This window comes from Pelodiscus sinensis, chromosome 23, assembly GCF_049634645.1.
Source record: "Pelodiscus sinensis isolate JC-2024 chromosome 23, ASM4963464v1, whole genome shotgun sequence".
Lineage (NCBI taxonomy): Eukaryota > Metazoa > Chordata > Testudines > Trionychidae > Pelodiscus > Pelodiscus sinensis.
In genome coordinates this window covers 13,043,436-13,058,635 of record NC_134733.1, presented here as the reverse complement: position 1 = coordinate 13,058,635, position 15,200 = coordinate 13,043,436, and the positions used below count along the sequence as shown (strand labels likewise).

The 15,200-nt window shown below is 46.5% G+C and overlaps 1 protein-coding gene across 5 annotated transcripts in view; it reads left to right on the top strand.

The window, feature by feature from the left end:
* The window catches only part of TMEM201 (transmembrane protein 201), a 58,824-nt gene that overhangs the window by 26,929 nt on the left and 16,695 nt on the right, over window positions 1-15,200 (top strand). For 4 of the 5 annotated variants that reach the window (XM_075906244.1, XM_075906240.1, XM_075906243.1 and 1 more), the window contains exon 7: window positions 12,456-12,679. The exons of the other annotated variant lie outside the window; for it this stretch is intronic. In XM_075906244.1, coding sequence (XP_075762359.1) covers window positions 12,456-12,679 — 224 coding nt within the window. The remainder of the gene's footprint in view (window positions 1-12,455; window positions 12,680-15,200) is intronic. 5 annotated transcript variants of the gene reach the window in all.

Below are 15,200 nucleotides of genomic sequence, written 5' to 3'. Positions count from 1 at the left end.
GCATTCAACTCAGACTTCTGTTCTTGAGCCCACAGCAGTTCAGGCTAACGAAAGCTGCCCTGGCACTCTTGTTGCTAGCTGTCTGCAGCTTCTGGGTCATATGCATCCGAAAACCATGGTCAGGGTTAGCGAATAATGGGTGCTGCATACCCAAACACGCATATGGTACTGGCATAAGATACTTTTGTTCATGGTGGAGGAGGAACGAGGGTTTGTGTGGCTAAAAGGGCAGCGCTATGCCTGCCCTTTATCCCAAAGATCAGTAGCTCAAGGGAGACTGGCATATAGTGGGTATGAGCAGAGGGGAACAGGACACAGGGCAGGAAAGGGTGCTGAATAAGATGGTCACTGAGAAGTCTCAGGGTATGTCTACACTAGCCCCCTAGTTCGAACGAGGGTGGCTAATGTAGGCATTCAAACTTGCAAATGAAGCCCAGGATTTAAATATCCTGGGCTTCATTTGCATGTTCCCGGGAGAGCGCCATTTTTAAATCCCCTTAGTTCGAACTGACTGTCCACGGCTACACACAGCAGTCAGAAGTTAATCTGAACTAAGTCCTTAGTTCGGATTAACTGACTGCCGCATGTAGGCGCAGGCAGTCAGTTTGAACTAAGGGGATTTAAAAATGGCGCTCTCCCGGGAACATGCAAATGAAGCCCAGGATATTTAAATCCCGGGCTTCATTTGCAAGTTCGAATGCCTACATTAGCCACCCTAGTTCGAACTAGGGGGCTAGTGTAGACATACCCTCAGAGGGGTAGCTATGTTAGTCTGTATCTGCAAAAAAATGAGGAGTCCTGTGGTACCTTGAAAGCTAAAAATTTTATTAGGGCATCAGCTTTCATGGGAAAAACCCTCTTCATCAGATGAATTGGAGTGGAGTTTAGAGGCAGAAAGTGGGTACTTATGTACCGAGCTCAACAATTAGGGTAATCTACTCACCCATGGCGAGTAGATTTGAGCCTGGCACGGCACCGCAGCGTGCTCAGCGCATGCGCAGCACACCAAACCACGTGATTGTCAAGCCCTGCTTATGTAAATGAGGCTAATCAAGAGTGGAAGTGGCTCATACACAGCAGTTATCAACTTAGGGTTGAAGAAGGATCTTAACTGGCTAATGCACTACAAAGGCAATTTCCCCTCTCTTGATATCCACATTCCCACATCAACTACTGTGAATGAGCCACTGCTGCTCCAGCTCATCTGATGAAGTGGATTTTGCCCATGAAAGCTTATGCCTGAATAAATCTGTTAATTTCTAAGGTACCACAGGAATTCTCATTGTTTTTGTGGCCAGTGAGGGTTAACTTGTAGGGGGCTAGAGCAACCCATTGTAGGTAGGGGGCTGCTGCAGCCCACCTTCCATCGTGGTGGGGGGGATCACTCCAGCCTGTCCACGGCAGGCAGGAGGTGTGGTCCAGGCAGGCTGGAGCAGCCCCCTCCCTTGCTCCATTTAATTGCTTAACTGGTTAAACAGAATGTTGAATCCGTTAACTCATTAAATGGGATTTTACATCCCTAGTGCTGAACAAGAGAATTTGCCCAAACCACGGGAGGTCAGTATTGTCTAGCAGCACTGCCAACACTTCCTCTGCTCACGGGGCTCTTAGAAGACATTTAGGGGTAAATTAGAGCTAATAGCGGCACAGAACACTGAGAGCCAGGATGGGTGGCTGTAAACAAACTTTAGGGGAAAGCTGCCAGGGTAGAGCTAATCCCACCTGCTCACTTGCTGTCACCAGCCTCTTCCTCCTTATCCACTGTGCAGCAGATCCCCTTCTCTGACCTGCCAGTCCTCTGCAAAACCAGATCAGATCATTTGCCTGAGTGCAGTTCTGCTGCACCCCACAAGGGGCAGTACTGCCTAGAGCTGCTCAGGACAGCGGCCTGGCTTGATCCATGAGCACCTGGTATGGAATCGATCCACTTGTGGCTTTTCCCTACGGCTACGGCTACGTCTACACTGGCCCCTTTTCCGAAAGGGGCATGCTAATTTTCAACTTCAGAATAGGGAAATCCGCGGGGGATTTAAATATCCCCCGTGGGATTTAAATAAAGATGTCCGCCGCTTTTTTCCGGCTTGGGGAAAAGCTGGAAAAAAGCATCTAGACTGGCCCGATCCTCCGGAATAAAGCCCTATTCCGGAGGATCTCTTATTCCTACTTTGAATAGGGCTTTATTCCGGAGGATTGGGCCAGTCTAGACGCTTTTTTCCGGCTTTTCCCCAAGCCGGAAAAAAGCGGCGGACATCTTTATTTAAATCCCGCGGGGGATATTTAAATCCCCCGCGGATTTCCCTATTCTGAAGTTGAAAATTAGCATGCCCCTTTCGGAAAAGGGGCCAGTGTAGACGTAGCCTACCCGTTAGCTGTGATTGCATAGCCATTGCCAGTTCTCTCTAGGCTGCTTGTCCCTCTCCAGTATCCCAGATTAGCCCTTCATAATTTGAACAATCTATTCACTGACTTCCCCCCCCCCCCCCCCTTCCCTCATTTATTCTTGGATCTGGACTTTTACTACTCCAGCCATCTGAAGAAGGGGGTTTTGCCTACAAAAGCTTATGATACCATCCACGTGTTTTGTTTGCCTTTAAGATGCTACTAGACTATTCGTCGTACTAGACTATTCGTCGTTTTTAAAGTTTTTCCAGAGTTCCCAGCATAACCACAGAGGCTGGCGCTGTGTGGCTGATGTCTGGCTCTCCAGAGGGGGTAGGGGCAGGTGGAAACCTGGGAAAGCCTGTGATGAGGGAAGCACGTGCCAAGGGCGCATCGATTCCATTCCAGAAAGGAGCTGTGCCCAGGGCGTGCTGTTCAGGAGCTAGTATAGCCATTGTGGGAGTTAGCACCCAAAGCTCCATAGCTCATGATACACCAGGTGCCTGCTTGGAGGAGCTTGCCTGCTGAAACAAGAGGAGTCTTTGCCTATTTGGAGCCTGACCCAGGGCTGCGATCCCCACCAAATCTATTGCAGAGTCACAGCAGCTGATCCCAACCCCTGCAGGGCAAAGACCTCGTCGCTGCTGCACTCCACATAACACTGCTGCTGGCAGCTGTCTGAAGGGTGGAAGTTTTGGCCCACCTGTCCGTGCCTGTCCCCTTAGGGGAGTTGTCTTCTCAGGTGCTGCTTCAAGCGCCTCCTCTGTCCAGGAGCCTGCCATGCGGCCAGCGGGAGCAGGGGAAGTGGCTGAGACTCTTCTGTTCCTGCAGGTTTTACTTCAAGGATCAGCCTGGCTGGTAAGGAGACACTCAGTGGCAGCTCTAGCAGCAATCTCTTACAGAACCCTTTGGTCCTTTTTTCTTCCTGGCGATTTTCCCAGCCTAGGCCTCGGTCGCATGGCAGGCTCCTTTGACGGTGCTTTTGTGTCTGAGACGTGTCCCGCATCTAACCACTGGAACCTTTTCTAAAGAAACTTACGCCCGCATGCTGGCCACCTCATGTTGCCCTGCATCCAGTGTGCTGGATTTCTAGCTCTGTTCTCTTTGGTGGCAGTTGTTGGGGGGGGGGAGGGGGAGGGTGCAAAGGAAGCTAGACACCAAAAATAAGCAAGCTAAGATAATAATTTATCTTTAAACTGTGAGCAGCCAGAATCGTTTGATCTGGATCGTCTGTTTCTTACTGCTAGTTGGCAAGCATGACACACACTGGTGCTAATGACCCAAGGCAGGGGGAGCGTGACACATACATTCCCTGACAATTTAACATGATGGTAAATCAGAGGTTATTGGGTACTTGCTTGGCTGTATTGGCCAAGGGCTACAGCAAAGGGTGCTCTTAGCCAATTTTTTTGGATCGCTAAAAGGTTTCTAATCGAAACGTCCAAAGACAAGACAGACTTTCTGGAAAATACTGGAAGCAGTGTTACTTTCGTCTCAGAGGTTGTTGTCAACACACTGTCATGTTGCTTTCGTGCTTCTGGGTGCCTCAGCAGGTATGTGCTGTTGCAAGTGGCTAGAGAGAATCAGCAAAAGTAACTTGTGTGCGTGATTCCCTTTTTAAAACATTCTGTGAAATCCAATCACAGTGACTGACTGACTGACACTGACTAGAAGGTTGAAAAATAACATGGCCTGGCCTTGTGCCAATCTCGCCGAGCTCACTGTTGGTCTCAGATGTAGGATACTTGTTTCCAGACCCCGAGTGATCCATAAACCGTATCGGTCATGGGGATTGGTTGGGGATTTTTGTGCAATCAAATCTGGGTAGAAGGCTTTCATCTCTTGCTGCAGCCTAACTGCGTGCAGATGCTTTGACTGTCTTTGGTGCTGCAATCACTAGAGCTAATAAATAAACCACTCTGCTGCCTTTTCTTAGGGTCATTCTTGAAACACCCAGGTTGAAATGCCATGTGGGTTGTTCACAACCGTGGGCCAGACAGGAACTAAGGTGCTTTGCTCCCCTAACCTTCCTGCTGTGTCTCCTCTCAGCTGGACTGTAGATCGGGCAACAAGGAAGCTTAATTATTTTGGGGTTTACACACTCACACTCACACTCTCTCTGTCTCTCTGTCTCTAGCATAGATGCTCCCAAAATTTAAAACCACCTGCCCCAGGTGCATCCCTCAGCCTCATTTCACTGGCTGAATCAGAGTTGTGGCACGCCAGCGGGGCCACGTGCCCAATGCAAACTTGGCCAAGGAAGGACTCTGCCTTATTTGTGTGATACTACATACGTGCCAGGCTGGAGGGTGGTGAGAAATGGCTGGCTTTGTGCATCCATCTCACCCTAGTCTGCCTCTGCCAGATGGTGTCTGAGGGCTCTGTCCCTTCTGCAGCGAGCCGTGCTGGTTCCCTTCACTGGATTGGTAAGGGGCAGCAACGTGCCTTTCCCGGCATATGCTAATTTTTACAACACTAAATGGCTCTCTCTCTCTCTGTTGGGACTGAGCTAGCTGGCTTTAGCGTTCAGCAGGGCGATGGTTTCTGTCCTGTTACTACCAACAAGGCTGATGGGATGAGAGTAACTTAGACGGTGCTTTAAATTTCCAAGGTGCTCTGCAGACCCTGGCGAGGGACGAGGGAGAGCAAAGGATTTGCAGCAGGGAAACCCATCCGCCTGCTGCTCCTCTCCTTCTGAAACCTTCTTTGAGTCTTTGCATGTAAATGGATCCCCTTGCAGTTCTTACTCCAACATATTTATATCCCATCTTTTCCCCTTGCTATTAACCTTTCCTTTCCCTCCCTGGTAAGATCTGTGTTATGCATGAGCTGGGTGTGCCAGATTGCTGGGGAAAGGAGGGAAATCTAGCCCCTCTTTTTGTGTTGCAGTGTTTTGTTTTGATTTGTGCTCTTCTTTTAAAGCAAGCTACAATTGTGTGATGCTAATAATCCTGTTAGACGCAGCAGCAGATATATATGTGGCTGTAATGTAGAGGAATTATTTATGCTCTTATTATAATAATTTATATTAATATAATAACTGGTGCCATTGCTCTGGCTTGTTTGATTCAATGAAATTAGGGGTGGAGGGCTGGCTTAATTTGTGAGAGCTGCTTGGGACTGTCCAGCATCCAGCGCACACTGCTGGCACACAGCTTATTGCCGCCTGAGGCTTTTGTGGTGGTCATGGATGTTCTCTGAAGGGACAGTATTCAGTTCTGAAGGGTACTTTACATTCCCCCCACCCCCCCTCCATGAGCAGCAATAAGGAGATGTCAGATGGAGAAGTCACCTGCACCATCCTCCTTGGCTAGGTGTTGTGGATGCTGGGGGAGGGACATTCACACGGTGACCCACTGCACTGAACACACACAAGTTTAATGCATCCAGTGCTGCTGGTCAGGTGGGAAGCCAAATCTCTGAACATCAGCGCCCAGGAGGAGTAGTAGCAAATGAACTAGGGGCAAGTGGCTTTCTGGCCATCCTCTGTCTCCCCTATTTATGTTGCCCCTCCTCCCCTAAAACAGAGTGACTTCAGGGAGACAGGAATCCTTGTAAATGGATCTCAGGGGGATGTGAAATGCATAGGGATTACTTACGCCAGGATGGAGGGAGCCCGAAAGCTGATGCTGTGTGTCTCTTTCCAGTGGGCAGAGCAGGCATATGTTGTAAAAAGCAGATTATCTGGTCTAATTGCATTTTTGTCTTGGTTTACCGCACACCCCCCCTCCTGTGCTAGTCCAATTATTAGAGTGGATCCCTGTGAGCCCTGCTAGCACATCCTAACACTGACTCTTCCTCTCGCCCTCTCCGTTATGGAGCTGGCAAATTGTCCCTATGCATTTCCCTTAGCATAAAACAACCCATTGTGGGCAGCATCCCCTGTCAACTGTGAGCTTGTGCAGCTGCTCAGAAGAGATTCAAATGCTGCCCAGCTGATTAGCAGAGCATCCACAGCTAGGCTGTGTGTTTCCACTGGTGATTCACATTCACATATGCCTCGGTGCACATAAAAATTTATTCCACACATGGCTGAAAAATCTGCATGTTGGTGGAAAAGATTAGAGGGAAAATTGTTTGTGGGCCTTGTTCTAGAGTGCGGAAAAGCTTTGGCATAGAGAAGGCCCTGCTCATGGGAGGCGGCTCTTCCAGTCCTGCATACTGTCCCAGATCAGGCAACCTTTTTATTTAACCAATATTTAACACTATCTGTACAGTAGAATTGTAGCTGATTGTCTGGTAACTTTAGAATCACTGTAAACACTACTCAAGATACTAGATTGTTGTTCATGACACCAAGTTTTAAAATAAACGGCTTCAGGGCCCGGACTATATCCAACGCCAGTTTGACTCCAAAGCCTTTTTTTATCACTTTGCTGCGGCTGCTCGAATATTTATAGCCTCGCTCGCTACACATGCACAACATGGAGCAACACCGTTCCACGCCTGTTCTTAATCCCTGGGGAAGGCAGAGAGAAGGTGTTGCTGCCCTATCCTGCATTGCTGGGTTTTATGGGGCTGATGTGGCTGCTTCCTGCACAGTGACTCTTCTTCCTCCTCATCCTTCCCATCTGTCCCTCTCAGCTTCTTAGATGAGAGCTAGACCAGTGTTTCTCAACCGGTGGTACGAGTACCCATACAGGGTACTCGAGAGAAGTCTGGGTGGCACGTCAACACAACTGAAATTTGGAGAAAAAATAAAAATTCAGTTACGTTTTACAGTGCTTTATTATTTTGTACTTTATACCCAAAAATTTCAGTGCCTGCCCAGCTACGATTAAATTATTTTAAACAAATGTATTGCAATTGTAGGGAAAAACACTGTGTCTGAAAACTGTAGATACTGGAGATACTTATAATTATAAAAATAAAAATGATAAGGTTTTGGTTTGGTTTGGGTTTTTGTTTTTTTGTTTTTTTGTTTTTTGAAAAAGGGGTACTTTATTAAAAAAAGGTTGAGAAACACTGAGCTAGACTATACAGGCCTGGAAGCCAGTTTCCATGGTAGGTCCTCAGGCACAGCTTAGCAACTACAGCTAACTCGCTGCTGACTATGGTGGATGGGGAAGAAGGCCCTGCTGGACAGGCCTCCCAAGATGGATGTAGTTGGAAGGGCAGGATTTTGCATACACTAAGCAATGTTTGTTGACTTAAAAACAGCTGCCAGAGGGCTTAACTTTATTCTCAGTGAGTCCAACTAAGAGTCTCTTTTTCTGACCTCTCCTCCCCCAGTCAGTGGCAGGGGCATGATGTGCACATGCAATCTCCTCAGATTATCTGGCTGCTCTTTTCCTTCCTGACAGAATTCCCATTTCAAGATGTTGCAAAGGGAAGAATTTCCCTCACTGCTTCCACTGTCTGGGAGACTGGAGCCCTCTGCCTGGGTGAGGTTTAGGGTGCAGTGAAGCTGTAGAGCAGCAAGGTCTACAGGAAAAGAACCAGGGATAAATCTAACGCAAACAGCAGCTTAAATCCCAGCAGCGGACTCCAAAAGTGTAAAAATCTTCAAATTTCTCAAGTGAGAAGGCTCCAACAGCCAGTGAGCCATACACATTGTGTTCAGGCACCTAGAGGAGCCATCCAAAGTCAAACCCTGTGCCACAAAATGTGGAGGTAGGAGAAAGAAACCTGACCAACCACATGTGATAGCTAGGATTTTTTCCTTCGTTGATCTTTCCTTCATTTGGATCTGGCCACCTGTCTGCCGACAGAGGGATGCAGATTAGGCACTTCGAAAGTGCAAATGAGCCCGGGATTTAAATATCCCGGGCTTCATTTGCATACTCAGGATTGGGCGCTGTGCCGATCACGTGCCTTTTCAAGAGTGAAAGTAAAGTCTAGCCGCGGCTCTGCTGACAGCGGGGAGCTTTTTTGGCAGATCCTGTACTCCTTTTTTTGGGATATTTAAGTCCTGGGCTCACTTGCACTTTCAAAGTGCCTAATCTGTATCCCTCTGCCAACAGAGGGATGCAGTCTGAAGGTAGCCCTTTGTATGTGGTGGGTATTTCTCTGTTATGGGTGTCTTCCATGGTCACATCTTGTTTCATTTCCATTCCAGCCCATTTGTGTGTCTTTCAGCTCTACTGATGGTGCTTGGGTCTGGGTTGGACGAGTGGTTGTGTGTATGTGTTGCAAGCATTAAAGGGTCATGCTAGACTTGAGAAGCATAACATCTTGTTCTACGCCCTTTGCAATCTAAGCCGAGGGAAGATTTCGGGTAACTAATAAGCTGCTTGCCTCTATCAAGGCTGGCTGGTGCAGATCTTGTTTAGCCTGATATGTGAAACTGGTTGGATAGTGGAGCACTTCTCCCAGGTTCTAGTCTTTGAATTACAGTGAACTTTTAAAATTAACCTGTTTGTTGTGGACAAGTTTGTCTTGTTGCTGTATTGTGTCTCTGTATCACCTCATTATCCATGAGAGAAAATGGCATTTGCTTCCTTAGATGTAAAAGGCTATGTAGCATAAACCACCATACATCAGAACACAAGATCAGGGAATTCTGGGATCTACTTCTTGTTCTGCTTGCTGTATAACCTTAGACACCTTCCAGGGTCTGTGTTCCCATCTGTTGTTCAAGTAACGTTACCTCCACGGGGATGTTGAGACTAGATTCGTTAAATGTTCCAAGAGTCTGGGATCCTTGGCTAGAGGGCACTGCAAAACTGTGAAGTGTTTATCTAACCAGATGATGCTCAGTGTAACCACAGGCCCACATCACTCTACTCTGAAGTCACTTCCTTGAAATCCAAGCCCCTAGACTTCTGACGCACTAACTAATGGGACTGAAGTATGCATGTGGATCCGGTTGGGCAATAAGACAGAAGCGGTTCACCAGGGTTAGCCCCTGACAGACCACCGCCGCTGTATTTGCTTGTGCCTCTGCAGGTATGGTGCTTACAGCTTCTATTGGCCACAGATCGGCGTTCCCAGCCAATGGGAAATGCAGGAAGCAGTGCAGACCAGGACACAGATTCCCACCGCTCCCATTGGCTAGGAACGGCGATTTGCCGTTCCGGTGGCCCACCAGGAGCTAAACCTGTTAGTCTGACCACCCTTTGCTTTTTTTACCTATAGTTTTTAACGGGTGTGTTTTTTTTTTTTTTTTTTTTTTTTTTAAACCAGTCTTACATCATATTATGGGGCTCTGTTGTATACAATTAGAATAAAGCAGGCTTTTCTGGTGCCCTCTTAAATTTTTTTTTTTTTTTTAAAGAGGTTACCAGAAACTGAAGTGTGTGCATGCCCCACGATATCTGATATTGGAGCCTTCATGAGCCTTGCTTTTCTGTAGGTTCATTAAACAGCATTCTGTGTGCTGCATAGTCTGCCGTGTGTGTGTGAGACGCTGAATCGTTCACCTGAGAGGTGCATAGACACCCAAGGGTTCTGATGACCATGGAAGCTTCAAAATTGTCAGGAGGAATGGGAGAGGGAAGAAATGTAAATACCCTTTGATTGTTTGTTATGCTGATTAGAAGGCCTATGAACCAATACAAAGGTAGGTGGTAGAACAGAGACCTCTTAAGACAATTCTGCCAATTGCATAGTTTATTTGTATGGAGTGATCCTGTGTGTCAAATGCTGGAAAGCTGTCTTGTCTTGCACTGTTTAACAAAACAAAATATCCCTGTGGTGTGGCTTTCCCTGCTCTGCACCCTGTTGTGAGTTGAGAGCTTTATTATGCAGTCTTACACTGATGCTTTGGTATGTCTACATATCCTCTTACATGGTTAGGCCTGGAGCGCACTGTATCTTGGTCCCCTCCTGAGAAGTGGTTTGAAGCTTTCTGAAATGACCAGGGCTGATAAGGTGTTTGCATCACTGGTTTTCTCTCCACAGACCCTTCTCTGCCCAATCACACAGCTGCAACCCATGTGACATTCAGGGCCATATAGGTAGTATATATGTTGTGTGGATAACACTGAAGGGCCATGATGGTAAATAGGTTGAGAATCACTACTCTGGATTATAGGCAAGCTTTTTAATTGTCTACACTTTTTTCTCCACATGAAGAACTCCTATTTATTTATTTGTGTGTGTGTCTGTCCATGAAAGTAAGAGAGATTAAAGTGATGAACCAATCAAGCAACGTGCAACCACGGAGAGCACAATTCCCCCTGCCTAACTCTGCTAGTGCATGTCAGTCGTGAACTGCAACCCCTAGAGGAGTGGAAGAAGGCCAGGCAGTAGCCTAGGACTTGGGAGATCTGGTTTCAAGTCCCTGCTCCTCCACAGAGTCTGTGTGCCCCCTCAGGCAAGTTCCTTAGTGTATGTCTGTACCTCACTGACCCCTCTGTACAATGAGGATAGCTGCATTTCTCTGCCTTGCAGGAGAGATGGGGAGGGGACTGGAGGGGGAGAGTTATGAGGATAATGTGTTGTGAGATGCTCACATACTACAGTGATTGGGACCATAAAAGTAATTTGGTTAGAGAGCTAGCTAGAGAACCTAGGTGCTAGTGAGCAGAAGCCCATCATATTAATGCTCATTATATTGGTATGACCTAAGTTTTAATTCTGACTTCCAGTGATGGAAGTTAGTGTGTTCACCACCTACCTCCCATTAACATCATGGCAATCCCAAGCATACACCACTTGGTACTGTATCTTTCTGCACATCAGAAAGCATTCTAGTTACCAGCTTCTGGTCAGATTCTTAGCTGATCATTAAACCAGTGGAATTATACCAGTGTTTACACTAGTTGAGAATCTGGCCCACCAACTGCTTTGAACCCTGTACCACAACACAAGTTAATGGAATCCCACGAGGGAATATTCCACAGGAGTCTAAACATCAACTTTTCTCTTACACCTTCCACCTCGACTCTGAAAGACTTAAGTGTTGATAGATATGTGATAAAGGATCAGTAGACTCACTAAAAATGTGTGTACACACGTACACACACTCGCTCACTCTGTGTCAGTGTCCTGGAACCAAGAAAAATACGTGCTTCCTTGCTAATCAGCAACAGTTAATCCTATTGTCCAAGACCTACCTGCATTCTGAAATGGCCTTAATAAATGAGCTCATCACATTGGCCACTGCTGCGTTTAACTGCAGCAAAAATCATTCCCTCTAAATACAAGAAGAGCAAACCTACGATGAGCACTATGGGCAGAGGTGATGGGTTGCTGCTGAAGCAGGGAATGATGTTGCTTTACTGTGAGATCCTTTTAAGTGGAGTTAGACTTTATCTACCATGAGTCAGCTTCACCTGGTTACGTGACGGTGCCATTTTAAACTGGTTTACTTAAACCCAGTGCAAACTCCTGTGGGGGGCACTTACTTCAGATTAAGAGTAGCTTTTATTGGTGTTGCTTAAATCCGTTCCTCGGGTACGTCTACTTCCTGGTATCCCGAAATAGCTACCCCGTATCTTTTGAACGCGTCTGCTATTGCGAAATATAGCGGACGCGCTATTTTGGCATCCCTGTAAACCTTGTTGCACGAGGGATAAGGGATGTCTCGAAATAGTGTTTTATTTCAAAATTTGGCACTGTGTAGACACGCCAAATTTTGAAATAGCGTACTTTGAAAAAGAATCAGAATAAGATACATAATTTGCACTATGCAAATTATGTATCTTATTTTGATTCTAAGGGTGCAGTATAGATGCGCCCTAACTGATTTAGGCTAAGCGGCAATAAAGTGTCCACACAGGCATTTGCCCTGGTTTTAAGTATACCAGTTTAAAATCACACCTTTAATTAATCAGGTGCAACTGACTCCTGTAGACAAGGCCTAGCACCTTAACTTGTGCAAGCTCCTTTAAATGGTTTGTAGCCAGCCCCTGCACTAACTGGAGTCAGGGTGGCTTTCTCTGTATTGCTGAAATAGAATGTCGGTGGGGTACGATTTGTTGCACCAGCACCACTTGATGCCAGGCCTAATCAACTTAGTGTTATGTCCCCTGTGTAGCATTGGCACAATACTGTCACTCCCATCGACTCCTACTTAGCAGCACTGTGAAGAACACTGAGCTTTATGTCGCCTTGCACGTGCCAGAGCTTAGGGAAGAGTCGATGCTGGAACTTACCCCTTGCTGAATATCTGTCGTGCATGTCCTTTACAGGTATCTTTCTGGGGATTCGGTCACTCTGTTCCCTTATGGCTCTGGGATTGGTTTCCCTTGTTCTGCTGCCTCGCCGTCTGTTTTTATCCCAACGCCCCCCAGCATCCTCCAGCTGACGAACCAGCAGTTCTTCAGATCCCCACGTAGGGCTTCCTCCTCCTCGCTCCCTGGACGTCTGAACAGGGCCCTCTCCCTGGGCACCATGCCTTCCCTAGCCAGGACAGGTAAGGCAAGCAGCGCACTTCTACGCTGGACGGAAATACAAGTGTAGCTGTGTTCAAACGGTACTTATGGAATCCTGCCTATTGTCATGTGACTGGCCTGACAGACTAGTAAGTCTAGTCTAGCCTTAGCATGTTGCTTGTAAAAGTGCACACTGATAAATGCTACCTATTCAGAATAATCCACTGCACACTGAGGGGCAGTGATGAATTGGGCATGCACATTCTCTCCTCGTAGGTCTTACGGGAGGTATCTCCTAGGCACAGCGCTTATAGCATAGTGCTTTTTTCTAAGGTGTTCAGCTTAGCACTTTGGTATAACCGATTCTTCAAAAGCAACCAAGAGCTGGTAAGCTAGTGCTTTTGCACATAAGCTAATTCTTAATGCCCAGACAGTAGGACAGATGTGGTAGCCTCATATCAAAAAAGCTATATTGGCATTGGGAAAGGTTCAGAAAAGGGCAACAGAAATGATTAGGGGTTTGGAATGGGTGTCATATGAGGAGAGATTTAAAAAGACTGGGACTTTTCAGCTTATTAAAGAGGAAACAAGGGGATAGGATAGAGGTTTATAAAATCATGACAGGTATGGAGAAAGTGAATAAGGATAAGTTATTTCTTGTTCCCGTAACGTAAGAACTAGGGGTCACAAAATGACGTTAATAGGTAGCAGGTTTAAAACAAGCAAAAGGAAGTTTTCCTTCACACAGCTGCACAGTCAACCTGTGGAACTCCTTGCCAGAGGAGGTTGTGAAGACCAGGACTTTAATAGGGTTCAAGAAAGCTAGATAAATTCATGGAGGTTAGGTCCATCAGTGGCTATTAGCCAGGAGGGGTATGAATGGTGTCCCTAGCCTCTGTTTGTCAGAGGCTGGACGTGGATGACAGGAGAGGGATCATGTGACAATTACCTGTTTCTGTTCACTCCCTCTGGGGCATCTTGCATTGGTTGCTGTTGGAAGACAGGATGCTGGGCTGGATGAACCTTTGGTCTGACCCAGTATGTCCGTTATAAGTTACAGTTAAATGCTTTTCAATGATCCTTGTGGGGTTGCAGTCCCTGTAATGCAGATGAGTACCATACAACGCTCTGTCATAGCTGTTGCTCAAGCAGTTGATTTAATACTAGAGAACTCACTTTTGGTATAATCACCACCTAAGTAGAGCAAAGAAGCTCTTAGCTTGATAGTGGCGCGTGGCGTTTGTGGATGAAGACCATTGTACACACTGATTGACCGGCTTAATGTTTCCATCTTGAGGTTTGTGACAGGGTGCCAGTCACAGAAGATCCCTGGGGGCTGCTTCCTGATGTGCTGATAAAGCCACTGACACTGGCCTCCTCATTCTTTGGGGCTTCTCACCACGCTATGATGCTGAACCAGATCTCCTGGTCTCCCCCAGCCAAGGCACAGATCTGAGATCACTGCCCCTCTCCCCTCCCTCCTGGAAAACCAATGCAGACACTGAATCATTTCAGATCTGAGGAGAATGCAGTTTCAGGTACAGCATCCAGGAACCCCCCCCCCCCCCAAATAAGCCATTCAGGCAAGCCCCCTTTAACAATGAAAGGAGGATGTATACATAGATGTCTCCCTCAGGTAACAATTATTTACGCTGGGCTTGATAGTAAATAAAACTAATTTTATTAAGTGCAAACAGTAGGATTTAAAGTGGTTGCAAGTGAAAATGGACAGAGCCAAGTAAATTACAGATTTAAAATGAAAGCAGATGCATAGCAAGTTCTAACACCCTAGAGCTTATTGCAAGCTTACCTTAAGACTGTTCTTATTTTGGGCAAAAAACCTCCAAGCCAGGGAAGATCTTTTTCTCCCTGTGGTCTCTGGCTCCCTTAGAGTGTGTCATGCCAGCCAAAGACAAAGACTTCTAGCTTTCCAATTTAAATAGGCTTCCATTTGGGTGGAAATTCTTTGTTTCCTCATTTCCCCCTTCCATAGAAAATAACCCCTGGTTAAACTAGTACACTGGTATAAATTGGTTTGGTCACGTGTCTTTCCATGACCAATCACTGCTCAAACTTAAGACAGAAAACCAGGCTGTTTACAGGTCATTAAGTTGATTACCCAGACATTGAGCATTGGAAGCACCCTTGATGGCTTTCATTTGCACATTTAAAACCATAAGCCATTCCTTACCCTATATCTTTGACTTTACATACAAGAATGATCCATGCACCAAAATAAGATACAGATCCAGCAGATTGACATTAAAATTGGTAGGTTACATGAGGTATTTTGTCCAAAGTATCTTCAAGATATGCATATTTGTATATACAGGCAGTCCCCGGGTTACGTACAAGATAAGAACAAACCTATAGTCCCTAAGTTGAATTTGTATGTAAGTTGGAACTGGCTCCAGATTCAGCCGCTGCTGCTGAAACTGACCAGGGGCTGACTACAGGAAGCTGGAGGCAGAATTGCTCTGCCCCCAGCTTCCTGGAATCAGCCACTGATCAGTTTCAACACCGGCTGAATCTCGAGCCTGGGACAGAACAGCTGGGCTGCTA